The 25,909-nt window shown below is 39.1% G+C and overlaps 2 protein-coding genes across 4 annotated transcripts in view; both read right to left on the bottom strand.

Annotated features, from left to right (window-relative positions):
- GAN (gigaxonin) overlaps positions 1 to 3,537 on the bottom strand; it is a 31,395-nt gene extending 27,858 nt beyond the window's left edge. The window contains exon 1 of one of the 2 annotated variants that reach the window (XM_075510889.1): positions 3,199 to 3,537. In XM_075510889.1, coding sequence (XP_075367004.1) covers positions 3,199 to 3,365 — 167 coding nt within the window. In that variant the 5' untranslated portion in view covers positions 3,366 to 3,537. The remainder of the gene's footprint in view (positions 1 to 3,198) is intronic. The other variant, XM_075510888.1, reaches the window with a different exon arrangement.
- Positions 3,538 to 8,206: 4,669 nt separating this feature from the next.
- BCO1 (beta-carotene oxygenase 1) lies at positions 8,207 to 24,196 on the bottom strand. Of its 2 annotated transcripts, XM_075510886.1 has the most exons (11): positions 24,064 to 24,196; positions 20,182 to 20,310; positions 18,665 to 18,794; positions 17,037 to 17,184; positions 16,019 to 16,166; positions 14,709 to 14,929; positions 13,588 to 13,845; positions 12,312 to 12,414; positions 11,370 to 11,464; positions 9,122 to 9,233; positions 8,207 to 8,452 (listed from the first exon to the last, which is right to left on the bottom strand). In XM_075510886.1, the coding sequence occupies exons 1-11, from the start codon at positions 24,125 to 24,127 to the stop codon at positions 8,280 to 8,282; spliced, it is 1,581 nt and encodes a 526-aa protein (XP_075367001.1). In that variant the 5' UTR covers positions 24,128 to 24,196; the 3' UTR covers positions 8,207 to 8,279. The 2 variants fall into 2 exon arrangements, with proteins under 2 accessions (XP_075367001.1, XP_075367002.1); XM_075510887.1 differs by lacking the exon at positions 9,122 to 9,233 and having other exon boundaries at positions 8,302 to 8,452.
- Positions 24,197 to 25,909: the final 1,713 nt, after the last annotated feature.

The following is a 25,909-nucleotide window of genomic DNA, read 5'->3' as shown; positions in this document are numbered from 1 at the left end:
AAGTGTCCTACTCATAACGAGTCAGCCAAACAGCTTCCATGCAAAACTAAAAAACAGGTAACGCTCCTCTCTCTGTGGCTGCACAAATCCTTCAGCACACACAGACTCTGCTCACACCCAACCACCCCCTCAGAAAGTCCATGCCTACTTATTTTCCTACTCACACCCTAAACTAAGCATTCATGCAAACCCTACACAGCTTCTGAACTGGCCCACTGACTTGCCCACAGCCACAATACATAATGACACAGCCAGATACAGAAAACACCACGCCAACTCATACTTCCACTGCTTCACTGCCGAGTACGCGTTTCACATATCTACTCATTTTTCTTCCAAGTTTTACTTCTGAAATTAGTTAATGGATTTTTCTGAGCTTTATATTGGGATTTTTCAAATGAGAGTGACCCAAATCAATTGGCATTTGGAGAGCGTAACAGCCTGTAGTACCAGAGCATGCTTTGGAATCATCTACCCTTGAAATACAAGGACATAAAATTCTTGAGTTTCCTGCAATAACTCTTTATACGGAAACCTAAACCAATCATTTTATCTGAAAAAACAACACTCAAAATAAACAGGACTTGCATAGACAGGCTGGAGATTAATTTTATCTCCAAAAAGAGCCACTGAAATTTAATTTTGGCTGGAAACGTAATGCTGCAACATTGGCAACCTACCTGACCAATTCTACCCAATGTGAAGACCAGCTGGACTAAGAGATAGATCCTGGAGTGACAAAAAGAAGAGAGACAAGCAGCAGGTAAAAATTAGGCTCTGCAACAGTAGGTAATACAAATGTGTTTCTTAATGTGCCATACAAGAACTAGGTACATGTATTTTTGGTTCTTTACATCTTGCAAGCCCAAGGAGAAAAGATGAGTAAGCTTATAAAAAAAAAAACCAAAACAAAACACTTAATCATATTTATATATTAATGCATGTAACCTACTTTCACACATAGTTAATGAGTTCCTTCATGGGATTTGAACCTGAACAATTCTGAGTTTAAAAAAACCCACAACTGTTTTGTTGCTAATGTAGTTACATCTGGTGCTCTTACTCCTCATACATGCTTAACTCACATTTCCCCAGTACATTTTTCAGAGATGAACAAAATGCAATACTTAAAGATGAAATTCTGTGAAAAGGTACTTCTCCATAGAATAATTTACAACATTTTTAATTAAGAAGTCTTTTTCAAAGTAAAAAACTGCACATTTCCTGTAAACTTATCTTGCTGTTACAGTAGCACAGCAGTTTTTCCAAGAATATGACCTCTTTCCACCTGGAGCAACCCTTCTGAACCTTAATTTCAGATATGGCATACGGTCATCTAAAACATGATGACCAACAACCTAAAAAGCATTCAGGCGTTTTGAAGAGTATTGGATCAATGGCTCATTTCAATTTCACGTCTTTGATCTGTCTTTCACCACAGTCTTCCAAAATTGCTTCTCAAGACAAGCAGTGAAAAAAATTATTAGTAGTACATAGGCTCCGTGGCGTCTTTTTTTTCAAATTCTTGCTGATCTTCCTTCTCTGTGAATTTTATATCTCAGCTCTGCTAGCTCAGCCAGTGCAGAGAAGTGTTTCTTTAAGTCTGTCCACGATCAACACCCATTTAAAAGTTAATCACCAACTTCATATTCTATTTTTAGTTTATTTTTGTACTTGAGAATGTCAAAGTTGTACTACAATGGTCACCCAAAATACCATATTGCCTAAAAGCAGATGATAATACGACACTGAAGGAGGCTGCATTTTTGTCTGGAGACAGACTCCCCATCCCCACCTAGCACAAATACACAGATTCTATGACAACTTCGCAGGAAGCTACAACTGGAAGGAATGCCCAACCACTATAAAAAGTCTGCTACAGACTCATGACAATCCTGCATTTAAGTGATACTGAAAGGTCTGCTCCTACTTTACAGGCTAAGACAAAATTAATGTCTTTATTATCTGCAAGTGATAGGACTTAAAAATAAAAACCCTTCGGAATGAACCGCTTGTACATTTCATTTACCCTCTCTGACATGCAGACATGTACTACAAAAATCTTAAGGCGGGTATATTCTTTTTACTTGATGTCATTGGACGCATCACCACTGAGTGCAATGGAGAAGTTCAAACTGCTGTCGATGGCTGCAGCAGGACCTGTCACGAAATGGGTTTCACTGAAAACAGTCCAGGATAAACTGTTTGCCGGGCCACCTCAGAAACCATGACTGTGCTAATACAGCTTGTCCTCCCCAACACTCGCTGTCAAACCGCATAGTTTTGACTGCACACGCTGCTGACACCCACTGCCAAGAGCAGCCAGCCCTCCTGGCGTGGCCGGGCTTCGATACCTCTGGCAATTTCCCAGTTATGTTCTCGGATATTGTACGGGCACAAGGGAACAAGAGATGGGGAGACAAACCAGTATTTTTTTTAATTTAAAAGCTGATGTACTTCAGAATCCGTAACCACCACCTGGAACCCTGTCTTGTTAAAAGACATTAAGACGGAAAAAAAGGATCCTGAAGTGCTGACTCGGTGCAGCCGACGGCCACAAAGCCCAGCACCTACAGAGCCAGAGCAGGCACACTGCATCAGTGCGCGGCTCCGAAGGCGTCGCGGAGGCAGAGGCGCTGCCGCTGCCCGCGGGCTGCTGCCCCTCGCCCGAACACCTCCCTGGCAATCCTTGAAACTTTATTCTTTCTGGGTCGCTCGGTTACGCCAGACGCTTGGTAGCACTTACGTTGCTGGGGGCATTTTTTTTTTTCCAAACAGCCTTTCAGACCTGGAAGAAGCCGCAGCTGAATGCGGAGAACACGACCGCTCCTCCGGAGGGGCTCCGGTCCGCGGGGGGAGCGCACGGCGGCCCCGGCCGGAGGGAGGGAGAGGGCCGGCCGAGCGCTGTTGTCACCGGGGCGCCGAGGCAAACTCCGGGGCCGGACGCGCAGCCCCGGGGAGGGCAGGCCCGCTCCGCCCGACCCGGCGCCTCCGCCGGCCTCCCGTGACCCGTTCGTCCGTTAAAAGCGGCCAAGCCCGCTCCTTACGTAACGGTAACGGCCCGCAACCGCCGTACCCCGCCGCTCCCCCGGGGAGCGCGGCCTCCCGCCGAGTCGCCGCCCGGGGGGCTGCGCGCCCGGTCTCGGCCCCGGCGGCCTCCCCGGCAGGCTGCGGGCCGCGCCGCCGCCCCGGCCGTACCTGATGTAGGGGCTGGCGGCCGCCAGGATGTTCTTCTGCACCGGGATCTCCTCCCCCTCCAGCACCAGGTGCGCGTCGCAGAAGCGGCTCTCCTCGCGGAAGGAGCTGAGAGCCCGCAGCAGCCGCGCCGGGTGCTGAGGGTCCGACACGGCGCTCGGCCCCGACATGCTGCTGAGCTGAGCTGAGCTGAGCTGAGCTGAGCTGAGCCCAGCCGCGCCGCGCCGCGCCGGGCCGGCCGCCTCAAACACTGCCCTCACACCATGGCTGCCAGCCCGCCGCTGACATCATCTCCCTGCGCCGCCCCGCCCGGCCGCCGGCCTCCCCCTGCGGGGCGGGAGCGGGGGCGGGGGCGGCCCCGGGCACCCCCGGGCAGCGCGGGCAGCCTGGCCCGCCCGGCCCGGCCCTTCTGCTGGGCGGCTGCCGGGGCAGGGCAGGGCAGGGCAGGGCGGCTGCTGCTGTGGCTGCAGGTCGGGACCCTGAACTCAGCATCGCCTGCGAAATTATCTGGTTTTTTGCTTATTGGCTTTAGAATGTGACTAAACCCAGCCTTTTATTTCTTTATTTTTTCCCTTCCATGAGCCGGAGGTGAAAATGATAGGCGTTAGCATGAGAAAAAGTAAGAGAAGGAGAATTAAATTCAGTGAGACTTGTTTCGATAGTGCCGCTTTCCAGAGCTGCCAGCTGGAAATTCGCCCTTTTCAGGCAAAAAGATTTTCTTCAGCACTGTTCACAAGGTTTTAGGCCATATATTTAACGTGCTTAATTGCACATTAAGAGATGACTTGATTCCATCTGCTGCTGCTTCCTTTAACAGCATCCAGTATTTAAGTAGTGAAACTATTTGCACCGAGTGGAAGTGTTTCGAAAACTGTGATCTACTTCAGCGACAATTCAGTCAATGCTGCCAGGAGGGGGCAAGCACAGCAGCCCCCCGTGGCCCCCTGCTCTGACAGTCAAAAGTAGACTTGGATTTCTTAGGCTGTGAAACACCAAAAAGGACATCACGCTTTCTGTTTCTCTGTTGGGAGAATAAAATTTTCAGAGGGCCCGATCTAGTGAAGCTGCGGTGGCCACGTGCTTTTATTATTTGCATTTCTTTAAATCAGTGATGTCAAAAATACGTATCTTTAAAATGTGGAGAACTTAAAATTGTATTTTGTAGTTCATCCTAATCCAGTTCAGTGGTGTCTCAAATCATTTTACCACTAGGAAAAAGAATAAAGGCATCTGGAAATGTCCCCACAGGAAATAGAAATGAATGACTTTACAAAGGCAACATTGTCCTTTCCAAGCTAGACACAATGCTGGTTTGTTCTCCAGATGGAGATTTCAGCCGGGACATCTGCGCATGTAGACCCCAGCAGCCAAAACACTGCACCAAGGGCCTGCTTGTGAAGCGTGTGAATAGCCCCGTTCAAGCCAGCGTTTACAGTTCAACCCTTGCTTAAGTGCTTTCTGACTGGAGAGGACCGTGCTCTAGGTTTGTTGTGCAGCTTTGAACAAGAGCTTTAGAAGCAGAGGATGTGTTTCACATCCTGGGAACGATGGGAGGCCTAAACACATACTAATCTGCATGAAACACCAGCAACTTTGCATCACTTATTGTTATAACATACCCATTTAAAAATATTAGAAGGCCACTTCTTCTGGCTTGGGTATAATTATCCAGGATGTCAAGGGTAGAATGAGGAAGAGCACAGTAGCTCCAGAGGACACGTCCCCAGCTCTCTTTGAGGCTAATGAAAGCAGAGAGCACTCTGCATCTTGCACTGCTGGTGAAAGATGTATTTTGCTTGTTATTAATACTTCGGTAATTGCATAACCAGGGGAACAGTGGTTTAAATTATTGCGAAAGCTGTCATTGAGTGGCCTGGTTATTTAAAAAGAAAAACATTGGTTTGTTTCTGTGCCTCCTGCATAGATTGTTGTGTAGGAAAACGTAGTTGTATTTCTGGTTTTTAACTCGTCCTAGTAAACAGTGTCTCTGCTTCCTCCTGCTGCGTATGTGGGGCAATGGGACAAGGTGTAACAGATAATATCCACTTCCAGAGAACAAATTAATTATTATGCTTTGTTATTTGTTCCATTTAATGAAACCTGTTGATAAAAAAACCAAAACCAAACCAAACCACTCTACCAACTAGAGGGCCATTTGTAACATCTTTGAAGTAATTATATGTATGCATAGCCATGGCCTGATTCTCTTGCTCAACTATGTTTTTTTCCTCTAATGGAGCTATCTATCCTTACTATTTTATATTTGCAGTCACTGAATCTAGATATTTTTTTAAAGTCATTACAATAACTCCCTTAGTTTTGCTGGGCTGATTTATGACTTAAATTGGTGCAAAAGAAGACTCAAACCTTTCTGTCCCTCAAGATTTCATTCACAGTGAAGGACGTCAGAGAAGCAAACCAAATGACAGACTCATTACCGTGTGCCGTGTTACCACAACAAAAAAACCCCACAAGCCTTGCAGCCACTTGGCAAAGTGTACATGCATTCCCCCTTGCTATTGTCAGCCTAGAAATGATACAGTGTAATGATACACATTCAGGGTAAATGTTTCATCAGATTACTATTGCAACTGCTAAAAACATTCTTGAACAAATTTGTGATTAGCCATATGGTTTTATCCATATTGTCTCTGCCACAGGAGGATACTGGGACTGGCAAATCCAGATTTACATCACTGTTTTTCTCTTCAGGTTGGCTACAAACTCGATGCTAATCAAATCCTGCGTGATACTGACCAAGTGAATACGGCACACTTTGTTTAAAAAATCATACCCAAGACAAGTTCTTGTAATTTATTTTCTGCAGTATTTCTACATGAACATACATAACACATTTGCTTTCTTAGACGGCAGATTGTTTTTATGATGAATATTCCCCTATCATGTCATCTCTGCCAGTAAGAACTGGCTCCTCAGAAGTCAAGTAACTCCTGTATCCAAACTCATGGTCATCCGAAAACATAACACTATGAGTTCTACAGAAGAAATTCTGGACACAAACTCTTAAAAGGAGATCTATAATAATGGCTAGACTTCTGATTCATTACCACCTTATAATTCCAGAAATATTTGTGGAGACTTGTTAAATCCAAACGTTTTCAGATGAAAAGAAACAACCCCATAGCTGGTGTCTTTTGCCAACATCAAAAGTCAGTTTTCCTTTCCAGTACCGGTTCCATATTACTTACAAAAATGGCGTTCAGTTTCTTCTTTAGAAGATAAAGTTCTCTTAAATAGTAGAGGTAATATGCCTTGAAAACACTAAAGATTACTATTTCTGCAGATACACCTTACTGAAGTGTTTATTTCCGTTTTATGGAATACATAAATATTTGAATGCCCAAACCTGCATATTTTAACTCTAGATCTGACCACAGTGACTTTTTTTTTTTACATTAAAAATAGCCTGTATATTATTTATACTTACAAACTGCAAAGACTTAAGCAGAGAAAGGGAGGTATAGTTGTTACGGAGCAAACAAGAACTGTGGATGAAGTTGGTTCAGTTCCTGCTGTGCCGTAAACATCTTACGTAATCACGAACAAGTCACCAAAGCCCAGATTCTCATGCGATGGGGAGATAGTAAATGACAATGATTTCATTCTGTTTCCTACCTGTAAAACACAGTGAGCAGCAGAGACACCGTGAGAGTGCGTGTATAAAAGTGAGAGATACCTGAGTAGTGTGGTGATATACACAGACCAGATGAACACCTAAAATGGATGGATGTATACCTAGTTTTCTCCATTGGTAAAGATGCCTTCAACAGTAAAGGTATCTACAATAGGAAAATACAATTCAAAGAAAAAAAGCTCTCATTTAAAGAAAAATCAATGCCCCAAATCAGAAAACAGAAATACACTCAGGGGATTAGGAAATGGCATTCCTATAACAAAAAAGAGTCATGGTATACTTGGCATTTGAACTCTATGTTGAAATACGCTTTTTAATTGTGACTATGAGTGAGAGTTATGTACTTTTATTAGGAAGCATCTGTTACAGGCAATGATAAACCCATGTCAGAACATGGATGCTCCTCAGCAGACAATAAAGCAAATGCTTAGCTATAGCAACAATAGCTTGTAGTTTCAGCTACTGTGTAGTTCAGATGAGGTCTAAGCTAGGTCTTTCACTCTTTCACCTAAACAATTTGTTGCACTTGTGTATCTGAGTTCTGCTAGAATATACTGCTCTCATTCATATACATACTGTTATTAACAGAGACTTTTAGCAATATTAATAAATACTACATTTCTGTTTATCTTTCACACAATGTAATCATCTAATTACATGAAATGCCATGTCAGATATTCTCCTCAAGGAAAACTGATTTAAATACAAAGTGCTTAAGATTGAATCGCACTAAAGTATAATTGAATGCTACAGAAAACCATATATTCTATTTCAAGTTACTTGTTTTTGTCAACATAAAAGAGAAAAATACACCATGAAATTATTAGCAAAGCAGGGGGTTTTTAGGTTCTAAATTAGAAAGTTATAGCACCTCAATGTAATGCTTTGGTTATGGTGGAGTTTAAGAAATCAAGCACCAAGAGAATGCATTCCCATGAATTATTAGTATCATAGCAGATAGTTTAACGTGAGGTTTTCTGGTAGGAGACAACTTTCATCATGAACTGCAGTCTTGAAACAGTCCACGAAAGTTCCATGACCTGCAGACGTATGTGACTCATGCCATGCATCACCCTATAAATACAGTACTTCATTTGCTCAGAAAGCTATATTCTACTCAAATAAAACATTTCTTGTTACCTTTGTCTCCTATTCCCTGCCCCACGAGTTGTATACAACATTAGCACTTAACACCTTTCATTCTTCTTTTGGAATAGTTATGTACCAGTTGTGCATATAATTATTTGTAATAAAAGTTACTGTTATCTCTTACAAAAGATTATATATAGTTATTGAAGAGATTATATTCAGTCATTTCTTGTCATAGGTTGATATGATAGGTTGAACAACAAGATAAGGTTGTTCCTGAATGATATTATCCCACGTTCAGTAGAGGGTTGTCTCAGTCTGTAATAGGATAAAGAGCATTTTACTCAGTCTCAGTCTTCAACTCTTTCTCTGGTATAAACATTCCATGCAGGTCCAGATGCATTTCTACATCAACTATGGCTCGGCCCAATTCTTTGAATGTTTTAGCATCCAAGACAAGTAGGAAGGGTGCTTCCTTTGGATCAGACATCACAACACAGGTCAGAACAATGCCTGTGACATACAAAATGAAGAATTAGAAGCACATACTAGTTACATCAAGCAGAAAAGATAACGCTGTGAGGAAACAATTCTTGTTTCCTAAGAATTTTAGGACACAAACTGAAAGTGCTTACTAGATCAAGAAGTCTACTGAGAGTGCTAAAGAACTAATGAATGCTTCTATTCTGTGCTTTTTTCTGGTCTGCCTGCAGTTCATTGGGAAGGAAAAAAACAAACCAACACTGAATTGTGTGCCTGGCAGTTTTGGGACTCATCCTTTCAGCTATTTGCCATTTGCCTTTGCAAGGAGTCACCTGAGAACAGAACTGGATCGAGATTACACGGGTACTTGCAGTGCCGCTTCATGTTCTCATCTGTAACAACATTGACTTTCCACAGCTTCAGCTTCTCCAAACTACTGATAAATCCAGCTCCGAGTGGCTTTCTGGAAAGTCCTAAGCATTGGTTTTACTGTTTATGGCTTCCTTGGGACATTACACAAGCTGATTTTGGTCTAGTGTTTCTTTGGTTTTTTGTCTGCAGGAGTAAAAGGGCTGGTGCTAATTTTAATCTCACAGTGGAAGCATCAACCCAGCTTTCTTGACTAAGAACAATGAAACTTGTAAGATTTAATGCAAAACTCATGTAACCCCAGCTTTCAGAATGTTGTCATTATTTTACCATCATCCTCTTCTCTTGCATCAGGGCTGGGAACGAAAATGGGCTCAGACGGCCAGCAGTGGTCCTCTCCCCAGTGGAGCATTTCCTTTGTCTGGGTATTAAATTTTATGATCTAAATTGTTGTGACCAGAAAAGAAAAATGTCAGTGACCCAGACAGTGGTTCATTCCAAAGGTACAACATGAACACACTGCTGGCATGGGGGACCAATGCTAAGAGTTAAGGAGCAACAAGGCATGTGTCATCACAAGAAGGAAACACCTGGAAAATGTTAAACTTTGGAGTCACATTTAGTGGCTGCATAATCACACAAAGGTCTTTTAATTTCCTTTCATTAGATTACAGTTGCACCTTTCATTTATGGGCTTTAAGTGTTTTACAAATACTAACAGATCATGAGAGAACCTTCACTATAAATAATGCCCTCACTACACAGAGGAAGAATCCAAGGCCCAGAACATTTCAGTGACTTGCGCCAAATCACTGCGATTCTGTAGTAAAGCAGGAAACAGGTTTTAAACCTTCCGTTTTCTAATCCTGTGAATTATTTTCCTTTTATTGTGACCTCAATATTTCTCAAGGCCTTCTATTGTTAAGTAGGGTATATATGCCAGAACAAAGGCTATTAATAGTGATGTGTAAAGATTAAACCAATGGGGCAAGAATTCCACACAGATACTGGTATTTACTGAAGGAACAGAGTACAGATTTTCATCTCATTAATGGGTCAAGTGCCTGACCAAACCAATCACCAGTGGGGATGCATGGCATTTTCCGTTCAATTCTGTTCAGGCCTTTTCTCTACACATACAGATGCAGTTATATTCTTTTCCCTTTTGACCTTTAGTCAAAAAATATGTTTACACAAAAATGAGACTATTATTAAATTACTAGAGGAAGAATTTGGAGGAATTCTCCCTTCTAACCAAGATGACAGCAATTTCACTGACGGACTTTACTTAAGGATTATACGTGGTGGTTGTTGTGCCTGCATTCATTAAAGAGCAACTGATGTGAAAAAGAAATCTTTTAACAGCATTTTTAATTATATTTAAGTCAAGCAGGGATTATCTACACCGGAAACCACAAACTTGCAGATTTGTTTGAGCTACTGTCAGATGTGCTGCAATAAATTTTCTTGCATCATGCAGAAATCCAGGTTTATTTTGTAACCAGTTGTGGTAATTATATACAAGAACCAACAGTGAACTCAATTTGCACTGCCTTATAGTCACAAGAATTATAAAGAGTGAGTTGGTCTGTACAATACTCTTACCTTCACCTATTAATATTTTCATCTTAATCTATTTGTACTCTAGGCTGTCTTCTGAAAAGTCGGCATCATGCATACACAAACAAAGCATTTGCTACCCTCTAATACAGAACTATCTAGCAAAAGATAAAGCTTTCTTAAAAATTAGATATTGTTTTAATATTTTCAATTGTTAGATACTGTTGCAATAACTTATTTTTTTTAGTTAGGTTTCCTAAAGGGAAAAGAGATTACAGATGTATGTCTGTCTAGTACTTCTTTTTCCTACTCTCTCCTTTGTAGCTCTTGGCACATTACAGACGTTCAGCCCAATTTAGCAGAAAAGTGAGGATCTCAGTAACTATTGTATTCAAGAGACTTTGTGGAAATATAAAGCTGGATAAAGAAGCCTGAGTTTATTAATACTTATGAGGGAAATGGTACAACATGAGCGTACCCTTAGAAGAATTTAGGCATTTCATGTTTCTTTGCGTATGAATGACCCACCAATGGGAAAAGTTTTGACAGAAACACGTACGCTATTGAATACTTGAGAATCCAATCTCAAGTCACATCCGTAAGAAAGCATTTGTTCTGCTGCCTATGGAACCACATATTTTTAACAGCTGATAATAATGTTCCAGATTTTCAACTAGTAAAAGGAAGATACATTGTTTCCATAGTTCGGCCCAGTGAGGCTGTTTTAATCATACAAGTGAGCTAACATATATGTCCAACTTTTCATCTCCCTGCTTTCAAGTGCTGAAGTTTATGAGCATAGTACCCAACTGCAGTGTCATTATTTAGAAGCTTTAACTTGATGTTGAAAGAAAGAGTTCAGTTTCTGGCCTCAGAACCACACACTGAATTTGCATGTATGAATGCAGATTAGGCTATATTTTGCACCAAACTAGTAAAGCATGGTCTACTTATAAGTGCTTAGATGTGATTTGTGTCCTATAAATACAGTTTCTCACTTTGTAAATGTTAATTATACCTTTGTAGGAACTGGACTCCACTGGACTTCTGTTGCAAAGACGTACTTGTATTTTTTGCCATTATAGTCGTAGTTGATGCGAGGCAGTTCTATCCCTGGGTAAAATAAAGTTCAAGACTTAGGAAGAAGAGAACTAAAATAACCCGAATGTACATTTACATATGCCAATCTTCAGGAAGTTTTGCCCTGTGAAAAACGTTGACAGTATTTAAAACAGGTGTTGCATAGATTTTGTATGTCTGAATTTCTAAAAAGCTGAAGATGGATATTAACACAACATAATTAAGCCAGGGTTGTTAGTTCAAAAATGACAATTTTTCATTCTTAGGGATTCATTATACTGGAACTTATGGGGGGGGGTGGGGTTTGGGTTTTTTTTCTTTCTTTATAAATACATGAGATGTGAATATCTGAGATATAACTGGAGGCTACCATTCTAAGAAATTACTTTCGCTTTAGGTAAATATATACTTTTTACATATTCCTGTTATTATACCCTGAAAAAAGTTTAAAAATCCACTTTCAAAGGCAATCTTTATAAAATACAGCAATAACTGAAATTGCTATTTATAACAGACCTATTTAACCAAAATTACTCTTGTAACAGGTAGATTTGCAAGCCATATTAATAGTTGTAAGATCAGACTTGGGATCCTGTATTAATATAAAACTGATGTAACTTCAGACATTTAAAGGATTTCACTCTTGATAAATACATATCTGAGAGGTTCAGCGTCACATATTACTGGACAGACTCAGAGGAGAGAAGTAAAGAAGAAAAAGATATTGTCAGTATCTACACTAAACATATTAATTAAAAGTTTCATTTATCTTAGCTTTATAAAGATCTTACATACATGAACAGCTATTAGGCATTATTAGAACGCACCTCTCTGTGTGTAAGAGAACGTATTTGAGATCTGTATAATGGACATGTCTCACCTTCACATAGTATTTCAGGTTGGCAATAGATGCTGCCATCTTTCTCTTTTATAGCAGTTGTGGTAGACGGAAGTGTGACTAAATTAGAACCTACTTCGGCATCCTGCAAGAGACATATGCTGAAAAAGTAATGTGTCTCTAAGAATATGCTTCTAATTTAGATCCTTCATCAGGTTTGATATTAATATAGATAATTTGGGGATTAAACAAATAATCCAGCTTCAAGAAGTTCATTCTTGCAACCTTTATCTTATAACATTAGATTCTGACCTTTTCATTAGAAATCTTGTTATACTCAGAGGATTTTAATGTATCATAGAGTAATCATTTTGAATCACACTGAGCCTTTAGAAAGGTTTAGATAGACATGGCCATGTTCCAGAAGCACAATAAATGGATTACATAGTTTGTGAATTTAATTAATGAAGATGGGTTTCAAGGAATTAGGTATCAAATTCCCACTAAAAGTCACCAAGGTTAGGTTTTTTTGCACCTGCTATAAATCAAGTGCAAAAATAGGTGTAATGCACTTTTGGTTTTAATACGCTATTGCTGAATTCTTACGATTGCAGGGTAGTTTGGATAGCTGGTGTGATCCAACACATCCTTTGTCATTGCTGCATAACTGTTTTTGAGACATGAACAAAGCAGCAAGATTCTAGGATGTAGAAAGAAAAAGTATTATCCATTCCAAATGATTCAGGCAGAAACCTGCCCAAGTTGCTGGGCAGTATAAAATCTTCCCTGCAAACAATGATGTAAAATGATGTTTTAAATTAAACTGAAAGATAAAATATTTCCTTTTCCTGGTAAATCTCACACTTAAATGAAGTCTTCTAATTTTATTAAAACCATTGCAACAGTTGGGAGCATGCGTATATTATATATAGGCTTCCAGTAAAGTGGAAGAAACAGATTGTGCAAAACCTCATGCATGCCCTTCCAGTCAACAGCCAAGTTGATATATCTGCTCTTATTTGATAGCATTTTACAAATAATCTCACTGGCAAGGAAATTACATATGCTCAATAGCCCTGTTCTCCATAATGGATGGTATCAGAACCTAGATCCATGTAACTGTATGTCCAGCTGCTCATTGCCATTTCTCACCATACATACACAAAATGAAACCCCTGCACACTTTGTGTATGTATTATTTTTAAAGAATCAGAAATTTGCACATAAGGGCTGGCAACTAACACTTCACCCATTATTCACACTGATGTATTTTAAATTACTGATCAAAGAACAGATTAAAAAGCCATTTTCTTTCTACCTTGTCATACTGCAGAGGAACAACAAATCGTTTGCAGGTTGGTATGGAGGTAACCTTGTTGTTCTTTTCAAAGTCTTTACCCAGGTTTTTTAAATAGAACATATCATATAAGCTATTGTCTGTATAGGCAATAATATCAAAAATAATGTGGCCATCCTCTTCATAAGCATTTATATGGTGAAAAAACACCATCGCATCAGTATAAAACTTGGTGGATACTTCTTCTTTAGTCTTCTTGTCTATAAAGTGAAACCAAGTCTGAAAGATAGGAAACATTATTTAAAACTGTTAATGATCAGCAAATAGTTTTTTAGGAAACTGTTTTCTAATGGTAGCCATCAACATTCTAATGTATTGTCTGTTTCTACTGAAGCATATTAAGAACTCATGATTTGCTGCTAGGAGACAAGAGGTTCCAACCTGAAGACCAAAAAATGCAGGAGTAAAATGAGTGTGGAAGTGCTTTAAACTCATTTTACTGTTGCAAATTACTGTTTGGACTAGGCTGAGGATTGAAGTTTTCCAGTAAAATGTGGAAAATCCCCTGCTCTATTTTTAAGTTAAATAAATCTGCCTTAGTCCAGAGTCCTTGTAGTGCTCTGTGCTGGTGCCCTCTACCCCAGCATGCCCCACTCATTGATGACCAGAGCATGTGGAAATAAGGTCCTCAGAAAATAGTTTTTTTCCTCAGTTGCCACAGTGAAAGACTCTCCTTTTGTTGGATGCAGGCTTTCCCACTGGTCTGGCTCTCCTATCTGATGCAATGGATCTAGAGCAGATCTCATCCACAATATACAGTATTTTGTTTGGACCAGGAGCGACTGTATGTGTCTGGGACACTAGTGTGGTTTTGAATTTCTCTGCTAGCACACAGTATTTCTAACAATGCCAAACTATCCTCTTTCTCAAGCACTTGAGCATCAGGTATTTACTTGTGAAATTTCTGGAGATGGGAGATAGTATTCAAAAAAATACAACTTCTAAAAAAATGTGCAACATGAAAGTCAAGGGTTGAAAAAAAATGAGGGATTACTGAAATTAATAAACCAGATGAAAACCAGGACAGTGTGGAAGAGGTCACTGGCCTGGCTGAGTCCATTGCTCAGCATTAGGAAAAATACCTTATCTTCCTTATGATAGGCAAGGCAGGAAGCCCAGTTCACACCTCGGATGTAAGCAGTTGCCATTTTGACAATATCCAGTTTGAATGGCTGCTCTACAAAGACAATGTAATTTTCTGTGATTCCAAAGCTATGGTAGTAGCTTGGGTGGAGCAGAGAGCGAGAAGGGATGGAGCATACCACTTCCAGATGTTTAAAACAAGATTTCTTCTCTTCTTTTTCTGAACATAAATGATAAAAAATACAATTATATTTATAATAAATTCCAATCCAATCTTGTGCTTGGATGTCTCCCATGTATGAAGTAGGAAAGAACAGGTTCCTCTCAGTTTTATTTGCATTTTCTTGTTAAGAAAGTGGTTTGTTTCCTCCTGCAAAATTAACATAGAAGTTTGCATCTGACTGAAGCAACACAGTAGTATCACAATGCCAGATCCATTTAGACAGAGCCCCCTCGTCTTAGTATTTGATTCCACTGGTTACTGTCTTCAGAAGTTCCAGCACAGAGGAGAAAGACGTTCAATTAAATTGGCAGCTTTACAGGGGGGTTCAAATGCCCTCATGTTTTTGAAATTCTAAGGAGTTGTTCCTGTTTGATCTATTCTGACTTTGTTTGAGCCCCTGCTAGAAGTTTTAAAACTTACCTTTCAGCTGTGGAAGGCCTCTTGACTGTTCAACCAAGAGAACAGACATCACATTAGCAGCTGATTTTAAACAATACCACCAAAAAAAAAGAGAGTCTTGAAGGAAAAAGAGCAAGTGATTTGCTCTGTGAATGAAGGATAGTATTTCAGCAAGGCCTAGTGTAGGCCAGGTTAGAGAGGAATTAACTCTATGTTAAGTATTATTTGTTATTATGCTTCCCTATAATCACAGTATCAGCATTTTAAAAGCATTTTCATTTATGAAGAAAATTAAAATTTACAACTTCAAATTATATATACTGCCCTACACATAAAATTGTTTCTGTTCATTCTCCCTCTACACATCAGAATACAGGGAATGGAAATTCTTCTAAAAGAATTTCACTGTAGTAATATTCAAAGTAGAACTCTTCTAAAAGCAAATTCTTCTAAAAGCAAGGTTCTTCGTACTGAAATACCCTGTTTACACAGTATTCAAGATGAGCCTTTGTAATAGCACATGCCCTGTCAGGATAAGCAGTTAACATTTAGTTCACAATAAGTTAAAATGAAGAAAATTAATGCCATTGGTTTCTAGAAGAGCTGTATCACCCCCCCTGCTTAACCTCAGAAGAAAAGAAATTGCTAACAAATTTCTAGACAATACTGATAAAAGACATATCTTACCTGGCGCAGAGGGAGGAATCTTAAACAGAACGTATTTTGTCTTCCCTTTATCAACTATTGAAGTACCCATGTTGAGAATATTTCCAGCACTGTCGTAGTGCGGGTGAGAAGTTGCCATATTTACAGCTACATATTTGCTGTAGTCAACCTGGAAAATGGAGATTTTAGAGACGTGTAAGAGAATTTAAACTGATCTCAGCTAACACCACAAATCCACCAGCTTTTTAGCACTGGCAGCCTTTTATTGGTACCCCATTTTCAAAAGGCCTTGAAATGTAAACGATTAAGCTAAATGATGTATGTAGGTACTCAAATTATTTCCTAATTCAAGGCTAACACAAGCTACAGAATCTGAATTACATTCACTTCTCCCTTGCAGCCACATTACACAATGGGAGGATTGGCTAAAGAAGTTACTCTGCAAATGCCCATTTCATCCTGAAAGCAGTTTATTTAATACGGCTATGAGTCTAGCAATCTTCTGGAGCAAAAAGATTTCTATTTGATTTAAAGCTTGGAAATTTTACTCAAACTGTACTGCATGCTAGAAAAAACTCATTGTATATTTCAATATGTCAAGATTTCATTTTAATAATTAAGTAATATCTTGCATAAGGTACTTGAAAAGTAGTCATATAACTGACCTACTGAATTGTTAATTATGTAAATCACTTGATAACTACAGATGCATAATAACGGAAATAATCCAAAATAATCATGTCATAAGCATGATATGTGGTATTACTCCTGCAACCTTGCTAGATTATGTGTAAGTGAAATTGCTCAAAACCCAGCTTTTCCCAAACTACATGGGATTTAATTTTGAACTCATGAGTTCTTAAAAGATCTGGTATTTTCACTATTTCACTTCACCATGATTTCAAAAGTAAGGGAATAGTAGAAGAAGAAAAGTATCTTTCCAGTTTTGTGTCCTGACATGTTAAGGCAACCTTATGAGTCAGCCTGAAACTTTATTCATTAGCAGATGAGGAACCAGAATGACAGACAGTCATCGTACCTTCTCTAATGTCTCCAGAGTCTGCGGATTAATTTTCCTGATGAAGTTAGTCTCACTGGTAGCATAGAAATCATCCCCAGTTTTCATAATGTTGATCAGGCAGTTGTCTGTGAACTCAGGAATGGTGTGAGACAAATATGAGAATGCCCTGTACAGGGGGAAATTTCGTATCAGTTATTAGAGCAGCAGAAGCTGTACTAGCTTTTACCCTGTGCAAAGCAGACGTCACCCCAGCAGTGCGGGCTGTGCACAGCAGCAGGGTCACAGAGCTGGCCCTGTCTCTCCCCTGCTGTGCCCTCTTCTGACTGCTCCTACTCTGCCTCGGTGGAAAGGGGGGAAAAGCGGAGGAGATGGGCTTCTTCAATGCCCTGGGCCTGAGCGAGGGTTAAGGACGTGCATGCAACTGTTTTTCCATACACAAATGGGCATCCAGGTCCAGTCCTGCTGTCAGCTGTAACATATGCACTGGTTTATCAGGATGGGCTAGTTACGCACTATCCTGTGCATACCTTGTGAGAATTTGGCCTAACAGTTTCTACCTAAAAGCTGGTAGGTTTTTCAGGGTATGCCTTCACAAAATAGATGGATTCATATGCTCCCTGACGGAATATCTTTGTTCCCGGTGTTATCCTGTATCACAATTATGATTCCAAAGAAGATCCAACTTCACATGTGGGCTTGACAGTTTTCCTTATTAGTGTAGGATTTTATCCTATTCACTTGAAGCCAAGACAAATTTGCTTATATCCCTTTCGAACTTAAAATGCCAGTGTTACCCTATGTGCTGGAAGAGGGAAGAAAAGTATTTTATCTCAGGGTAACAACTTACAATATATCAACTATTTTGCAATAACTGTCCATGCATATGCTCTTACCAAATATCAAGTTCAAGCTCATTAGAGGTAGTTCAGCCAGGAAGAAGAGATGGGTAAGCTACTTGCATTTGTCAGGGAATATCCACAGCCAGTTTTACAAGACAGGTGATAACATGATGGCTTACACTTTGCATCTCATGTACAGCCTATCATCCTTTCTAACGGTATGAGAGCACCTATTGCAGTGATCCCAAGTGGTTCTGATTTTCAGCATAAGATTAGCTCAGGCCTATGGGTGGAGTCATTCAAAGCACTGCACGTGACTCAAGAAACAATGGAAATTTTCTTTCTTTTTTTTAAAAGTGGTCTTTAATCCAGAAGTTTTTCTGATTTTTTTAAAGTGATTGATGCTTTTCTTCTTTCTGTTGAATAAACTTTGCATCAATTCCTTCACCATCTCTTAACCTTTTCCCTTCTTGCTGCTTCTCCCCTTACAGAATATAATTTGTATAAACTTCCGCGAAACACTTGAAAAAGAAAATATTTGGTTTTTCAAAATTACAACAAATTCTACTTGCAATAGTGAATAAAACAGCCGGTATTGCTAATGAAATGAATTTAAAATATTTGCCTTAGAATAACCCATGGAGAGTGCAGTGCTGGATATATCTCTTGGCCTTTTCAATATTTAGCAATTGTAAATGTACAAAACAAATTTTGTATTTGGAAATATGTGTCAAGGGTAAAAAGAAAGACATCTGTGCTGGAGAGAGAAGTAGATAGAAGAATCTTGCTGGAAAAAGCATTGCTTACTTGGCAAATATGTTTTTGCATGGATCTGGATAAGCCATAGTTCCAAACTCAGACACCACGATTCGGTTTGCTTCTACATTGTAGTTGTATGTGTCACTTCGGAGATACTTACTTCTGTAGTAAACTTCACCTGACAAAGGCCAAACAGGTTTCAATCACATTTCATACTGAATTCTTTAAAAAATTAGCATAGGTAAAGTCAGAGAAAGAGTTTCTCAAGCAGATGGCCTTTAGCTAAACAAAGTTTGCAATGAATCCACCAATGACCCTAACTTCCTGTTTTGGAAGGCTTTTTCCACTCTCTAAGGAACCCGGGACTGTTCTTGTGGCTGCTGAGATTGGTAACAATTTGTCTAGCTTCCCTGATTCCCAACACATTTGGACAATACTGGGGGACTGGGGAGAGGAATTGAGGGATTTGGATAATATCTTCCAGTAAACCAAAACAATCTGTGTAAAAATGAATAATCAATATGTGGGTGGTGCTAAACCTCCTGCATTGGCAAAATTTAGTTATGAGAGAATAACAAATTGCTTGAAGGAATCAATGTCTATCCTAACCAATTTAATGGACCACTATACTTGAACTAACTGAGCTCTGTTTGCTTTAGGTAAGTAAAATATACCGGCAAGTTAAAAAACACTGGTCATTTCTTTATAGGTTATTTTGTTAAGGATGTAGGCAAGGACATACTGCAGTTGCATTAAATGCCTCTGATCACAGAAATGGAAACTAAAAAGTAAACACTAGGAATGGAAGATGACAGGAGTAAAACCCAGTTCTTTTACAGATAAATACTTTTGCAGCAAGAATCTAGGTGTAAAACATCCTGCCTCACACTGTAAAACAGCTGAACTGATAAAAAATGCTTTAACTGAAAACAAAAAATGAAATTGTTTTGAATAGAGGAGCTGCCTGTTTTCCCTCCATAAGGATGACAAGCAGGACAACTGCTTGTAGGGGTGTCAAGTATACATAAGTGAGGTTTGATTTGTGAAGTGACACAGTGGCCCAGTTTCTCTCCTGGCAGCTGTTGTAGCTGCAACCAAATCCCAAAAGGGGAATGTTAGGCTTCCCTGAAACTAGGTTGTTCATCCACAACAGAAAAACCTCCGGCTATTACAGTACTTTTGGTTGATCCAGTTTGAAACAATGGAGGTTTTCTTGCTCTGGGTGGAAGGCAAAGGCTGCCCTGCAGTGACCTGCTCAGAGCTACTTGCAGGCTATCCTGCAGTGCAGACAATATTGAACTTTGGCACTCCAGAAAAAAGGATAACATAATCTATCTCTGATAAGAGCACTGCAGCGATACTCCTGCTGCTGCTGTGGACAGTGAGGTGTGAGTGTGAATTTGGAGAGGTTTTCCCCAAAGCAGTTACCACCTCAGCACACATGCCACTCTGCCGATGAAACCTGCAACATTCTAGCGCTAATCAAACTCAGAACAGAATTAGCAATGTAAGGCACCAAGATTTGGGTTGTTGAGCTTCTTTCACTCTGATGTGCAACAACTTACCATTTTTAAATGTAAAGCTATGCAGCAGAGCCAAGCCATCAAACCAGTGGTTATACGTAGTGTCTCCTATTGTGTGCATCCCTGGGCCATTTCGGAGAAGTATCCCTTGCAACCAAGTGGGCAACTGACCTATAAACAAAAAGGAGATACCAGTATCCATTCATTTAGGTGAGGCACATGTTACAGGATAATTTTCCAAAGGGCATAGGCTTCATATAGGCAGACAGACTATGGGTGTGTCAAGATTTGTAATATCATATAATTATGTTGGAGTTTGGGTTAACTAAAATATGATCTGCTCAAAAATGTGGCACTAGTAATATTCTGCATGAATATTACTATATGAGATTACTATAAGAAGATGAGATTGCTGGAATGTAATTTGCTAAATATCAGGAAGTAAATAAAGTCAGACCTTCCTTTCCTGCACTTGGATTTTAAAGTGATACATTCAAACCCTTTTACTCATGCCAGGAAAAGCTAGAGCATATCAGAAATAAACATATTTTACAGGTTATATGACTTGCATTGGCCTTCAGTACATCAATTTAAGCTTCAGGCTAAATGAATTCCAGTAAAAATGTCACTAATTAAACTACACAGCATAATGTAGTGTCATTTTGGGAGTGCTTTTGTGATACTAGTCATAATGTTGGTGTTTTGAACGCAAATAAAGGGTAGGAGTATTATACTGCAAATACGTAAGTACTGGTGAGGTTTGAATAAGAAATGTTCCTCATCAAATCCCTGCAAGAAATACATTACCGACCATTTGACACACAGAATAACAACAATTAAAGAATTTCATTAAGGTTAAAGAGCTGAACAGAAGTATATCAGATATTAAATTAAAAGCTTCACTTGCTTCCTTGTGTGTATGCCTCCTGAGGGAACATTTAAGATCACATACTACTTTTCCACACTATTCCTGCACTGAACATTGTCTCTGCATAAAAAGCTATTCTGAACTTTTAATTCTCCTTATCATTTAGTTTGTGACCCTATGTCGAATATTTCTTATTCACACTTTCTTATTAATACTCCCTTTACAACAGATAGAAATGTCCTCAATATTCAATTTTGTCAAAGCTGATGCAGTTGCAGAGAGATAACAATTGTTTTGCTGTAAGACTTTCTGAGATCCTAAAGGGAGTTTGGCCACTTTCTAAGAAAATATTTCCTGAATTTTGACCTTTTTAGGTAAGAGAGACAAGGACATTTCCCATTTCTTCAAAAAATGACATTAAGGACACAAGGAAAAACCATCCAAATGCAAAGGAAGGATATGGAGTAAATGTCAGCTTTACCTAAAATATATTCTCAGTCAGGCTAACCAATATTGTATGCCACAATACTCACACAACTTCAATAGGGTTACAGTTCTGGAATACATGAGGAAGATAAAAAATTGTTGACACAATGGATGGACTCTGATTATTATTATTACTATTATTATGATTATTACATTCTAGAAGAGCCTTGAAAACCAAACCTTACTTGCCTTTCTAATACAAGAAATTCCAATGCAATAATTATAGTACTTTTTTGTATAAGATGAACAAGATTTAACCCTTAATACAGATAATTGCACAAAATTTGAGTAACTAAAACTAGTTGGTGAGAAGACAGTGTGGAAATCACAAGTTAGCAAAAGAAAAGAATCCTTCAGAGAGAATAGGATTATGATCTGGAAGAAAGTATATATTCAAAATAGATACATAATTTTTGTTTGGATGACTACTGAACATTAATTGCTAAACAAGTTTAGTCTGCTTATATGACTAAAATACAAGCGTTTCTCTTCTTGCCACTTCTCTTTCTCCAGTTTTCTGTTATTTGGCAATAGAAGATTGTAGGCTCTGCTATTTCTCAATGCTCTGGGCAACTGCAGTGTAGTGAGCGTAGTCTTCTGTGCTCCTACCATCCTACCAATGCCATTTATGATTGTAAATCTGTGCAATGAGCATGGGCTGCAACAAACCTTTTGCTAACACCGAGTTGGGGCTGACTGCATGTGGTCTTGCTGCAATCAGTCCTTCTTTCCCTGCAGTGAAAATGTAATACTTCTGCTGCATATGAGGTCTTGTGGGATTTTGACCCAGTAAAACTATCTTTTGCTTTGGGGCCCGTCATTCAAGAAAAGCAGATATTTCTGCAATTCATGGAACCTCTTGCAGCTGCTAGGGCTAAAAATTGTGTTTAGAGATTATTCCTCTCTATCAGAATAATGGTGCTCAAAAAATTCCAGGACAGGTCAACAAAATAATTTCACTGGAAGAGATAAACAGTGAAAAAAGGGGATCTTCTTTTTAAGGCACTGTGGACTTGATGCAGCTTCGGAAACTTTGGTGTAATTAATTCAGTGTAATTTCTGGCATAATTCCAGTATGAAAAGCATGGAGCAAAGGGTCATCTAGTGAGGTTTTCACATGAAAATTCATCTTAGTGGGAATTAAGAATTTCTGTAGATCACACTGGGTACCAATCAGCATCCTAAAGTGCTTAAATAGCTTTAAAAATCTGTACCTTGTATGTTTTTTGCTTCAGACTTTTGTCTGAAGTGGAAATACTTTTCTGTACCACGTGAGGACACAAAAGTAACACAGTAAAATCTCCAAATATTTGGAAGGTTATTAACTATCATAGCAACAAAATCTCATACAATCACATGGCTGTACAGTGTTTAGGAGAGCACAAGTTAAATTATGGCTGACATTAGCAGTATGGGGTCATATTTACAGTGTACATATTGAGTAACAAGGAGCCAAAATACTAGCAGAGCTCAGGGCTAGCAAAGTATTTAAAGAGGTCAAAGTTCTCTATAGTTTTCATGATTGGTAAATACTGAATCATCATTACCAATGAAGGAATATTTTGTATACTTAATTCTATTTACTGAAATATGCAGTCTTTGTTCAAATAAACCATTCTGTAATACACATCAGGTCTGATAAATGGTTTGTTCGCAAACAACTTCAAATGTTTCAATAATAGGTTTTTATCTTGAGGGAAAAAAATTGAAAGGCATAAAAGTACCACAAATTATAACAAAGCACTTTGTCTGACTTGAAACAAAATCTTTTCCAATTCAGCCACCAAACTGAACAACACAACAACAAAGTCATGCAAGTTTTAACTGTCATCTTTTTAAGTGTTGTACTCAGGAAGTGACTTTAGAATTGGTATTAGATGCCTACCATTTCTTGGACTACATATTACAAACAATGCAGCATATATTTATTAAATAGGAATTCTCAGCAACAAACCTCCCCTGTAGCTGTAGCAAAGTAAAGTAAAAAGAGCAGTAAAAATAATAGATTGATCAAGCGTTCATCCCTGGAGAGCCACTTTAAACTATCTCACTGAAGGACACCCCACAGTTTTTACTGGATTAACTTCTGAACCCTCTTTTTAATGGTACATGGTGGCATCCATTACTGCTGCTTTCCTACTTAGAAATACTGTTGTTGAAAAGTCCCAGTTTTAGTGACTCTCTCCAGGAGGCAAGGAAGAGTGTGAGCAGACAGAAGGAGGGTAGGGAAGGGTTACAGAGAGGAGAAACTGAAAGCCTGAGCAGAGCCATGGGGGATGGGGTGTCACCAGATTAAATCCGAGACTTCGTCCCTCACCACCAACTTCGGTGAATCCTGTTCAAACAGACTTTTTGGAAAAGTACACAGAAATTCCCATGAAGTGAGAAAAATTCCACAGTTGGGGCACAAATATTATCTGAGATCAGTCCTTTAAACAAAAGTCGCTTACACGTCTCGCTTTCTCAGTTTCCCTTTTCAGTGTTGTTTGGGTGAACAAGTATTTCAGTGTTTACGTATTTGAAAAGACCAAAGTAACTACAAGTATTAGAACAGATTTTCTTTCACTTACCTTGCACCTTAGCTTTTATGGGCTCTGGATGTTCTTCTTTATTTCTACCAAATATCGTGTCCATCTCTCACGCAATAAACAGTTTCTTTGTCCTCTACGCAGCTGCTCCTGCGGCCATAGCAGTCCCCTCCTGTCTGGGCTAAGAACAGCTCTTTCCTGTTATATATAAAGATAAGGTCAAAGTGCAATGCGAGCTAGCGGCTGCTGGCTTATAGAATGACAATTTGGAATAGCTGATCTTTAATCCCTAGCACATACACTATAATTCTTGCACATTCTCATTAAAATTAACTCTTTCACTGATTCAAAGGAGAAGTAAGAAAAACGTAACTCGCCTGTTTGCTCCTTATGAACCTATCTGAAGCAGGCAGGCACACCCAGGGGATCAGGTAGAATGACTCTGAAACATCACCTTCAGCATTTCAGATAAAATTCTAGACACTGTGTAGGGGTGCTTGCCCCATTTGGCAGGTAGGGAGAAAAAAAGGAAAGAAATCTCTACCTACTGTTCTGAATTTGGCTCTTTGGGAGTGACAAACATTTCAGAGCAGGGTGTCATCCTTTTCTTTCCATTCTGTGAAATTTAAACTGGGCTATTCTATTAATTAACAAAATACCATCACTGAACAGTCATGTGCTGTATTTCTTTATAGACAAGCTGTTCCAGAGTCAACTGAGTGGCACATCTTTGAATTAAACATCTTTTCACAAATAATCACTATAACATATTCTCCCATATGTGACCTGAATCCACTCCGTGAAAGTATGGCAGGAATCATTAAAAATAAGGGGGATTTTTAACATCATGCTTTTGTTTCTAGATAAGGTACTTAACTGAGTTCAATGTTGTTAATTTTAAAATCCTCTGGGAAAAGAATTATTTCAATATAAAGCATGTGATTGCAGAGCAAATCATAGGCTCCATTGAACATGAAGGATAAAAAGATTCTTTGCACAATTACATATTATGCAATTTCATATGAGGTTACCCTAAAATCCAATTTTTTTCAGCTAAATCAACGTTGTTCCCAAAATGTTTTAACATCACTTCTTAAGACGGACTGATCTTTTATAAGTATACATATTTATTTTATTTAAAACACAATTTGTGCTACACTTGACTGCTCTGACACACTTGTTACACACATACATTGCTCCTCTCTTCCTAACCTATTGTCTGTTTGATGACCTATCTTCACTTTGGGAGATCAGCAAGACAGCATGCCTTTGTCTCTGTTTGGAAAGCACTGGCAGAAACAGGTGATAACAACATAAAAAGCCAGATTAAAAAAGGAAGTATATGGGCTTTGTTGCAGTCAGTAGTATTAATAAAGAAACAGCAGGATTGAACCAGAAGGCTGTAGGAGATGACAGGTATCTAAGTCCACATACACACACACATATGCAGATATATATACATAAACATACACACACTATGTGTATGTATATACACATGTATGTGAGAATGTGTGTGTGTGTGTGCATGTGTATTGAGTATAGACTTACTTGTATATGTAAAGCCCAGTAAGGAATTTTTCAGCAATGTTAGAGACTGAAAAGGATCTGGCAAAAAAGCAAAGCCATCTAACTCTACTTCTACTAAGCCATGGGGACATTTTCTCTGTCCATGATGTTCTGCTTTGCTTTAATATGTTCTCTTCAGCATATCCGCATCCATTTACACGGCCACAGCTCTTAATGCTGTAGTTTTAATATCTGACCTGTGAACGGTCGAATCTGTAGCAGTGCCAAGCAGATTTCCATAGAACAAGCAAGCAATAAAAAAGATTAATTTGAACCACTTTTGGAAACCTTGTTAAAAGTTGTTTGAATGGAAGAACAAGGA

Source organism: Mycteria americana, chromosome 8 (genome assembly GCF_035582795.1).
Source record: "Mycteria americana isolate JAX WOST 10 ecotype Jacksonville Zoo and Gardens chromosome 8, USCA_MyAme_1.0, whole genome shotgun sequence".
Classification (NCBI taxonomy): domain Eukaryota; kingdom Metazoa; phylum Chordata; class Aves; order Ciconiiformes; family Ciconiidae; genus Mycteria; species Mycteria americana.
Note: the sequence above shows the minus strand (reverse complement) of the source record. Positions and strands in the feature narration are given on the sequence as shown.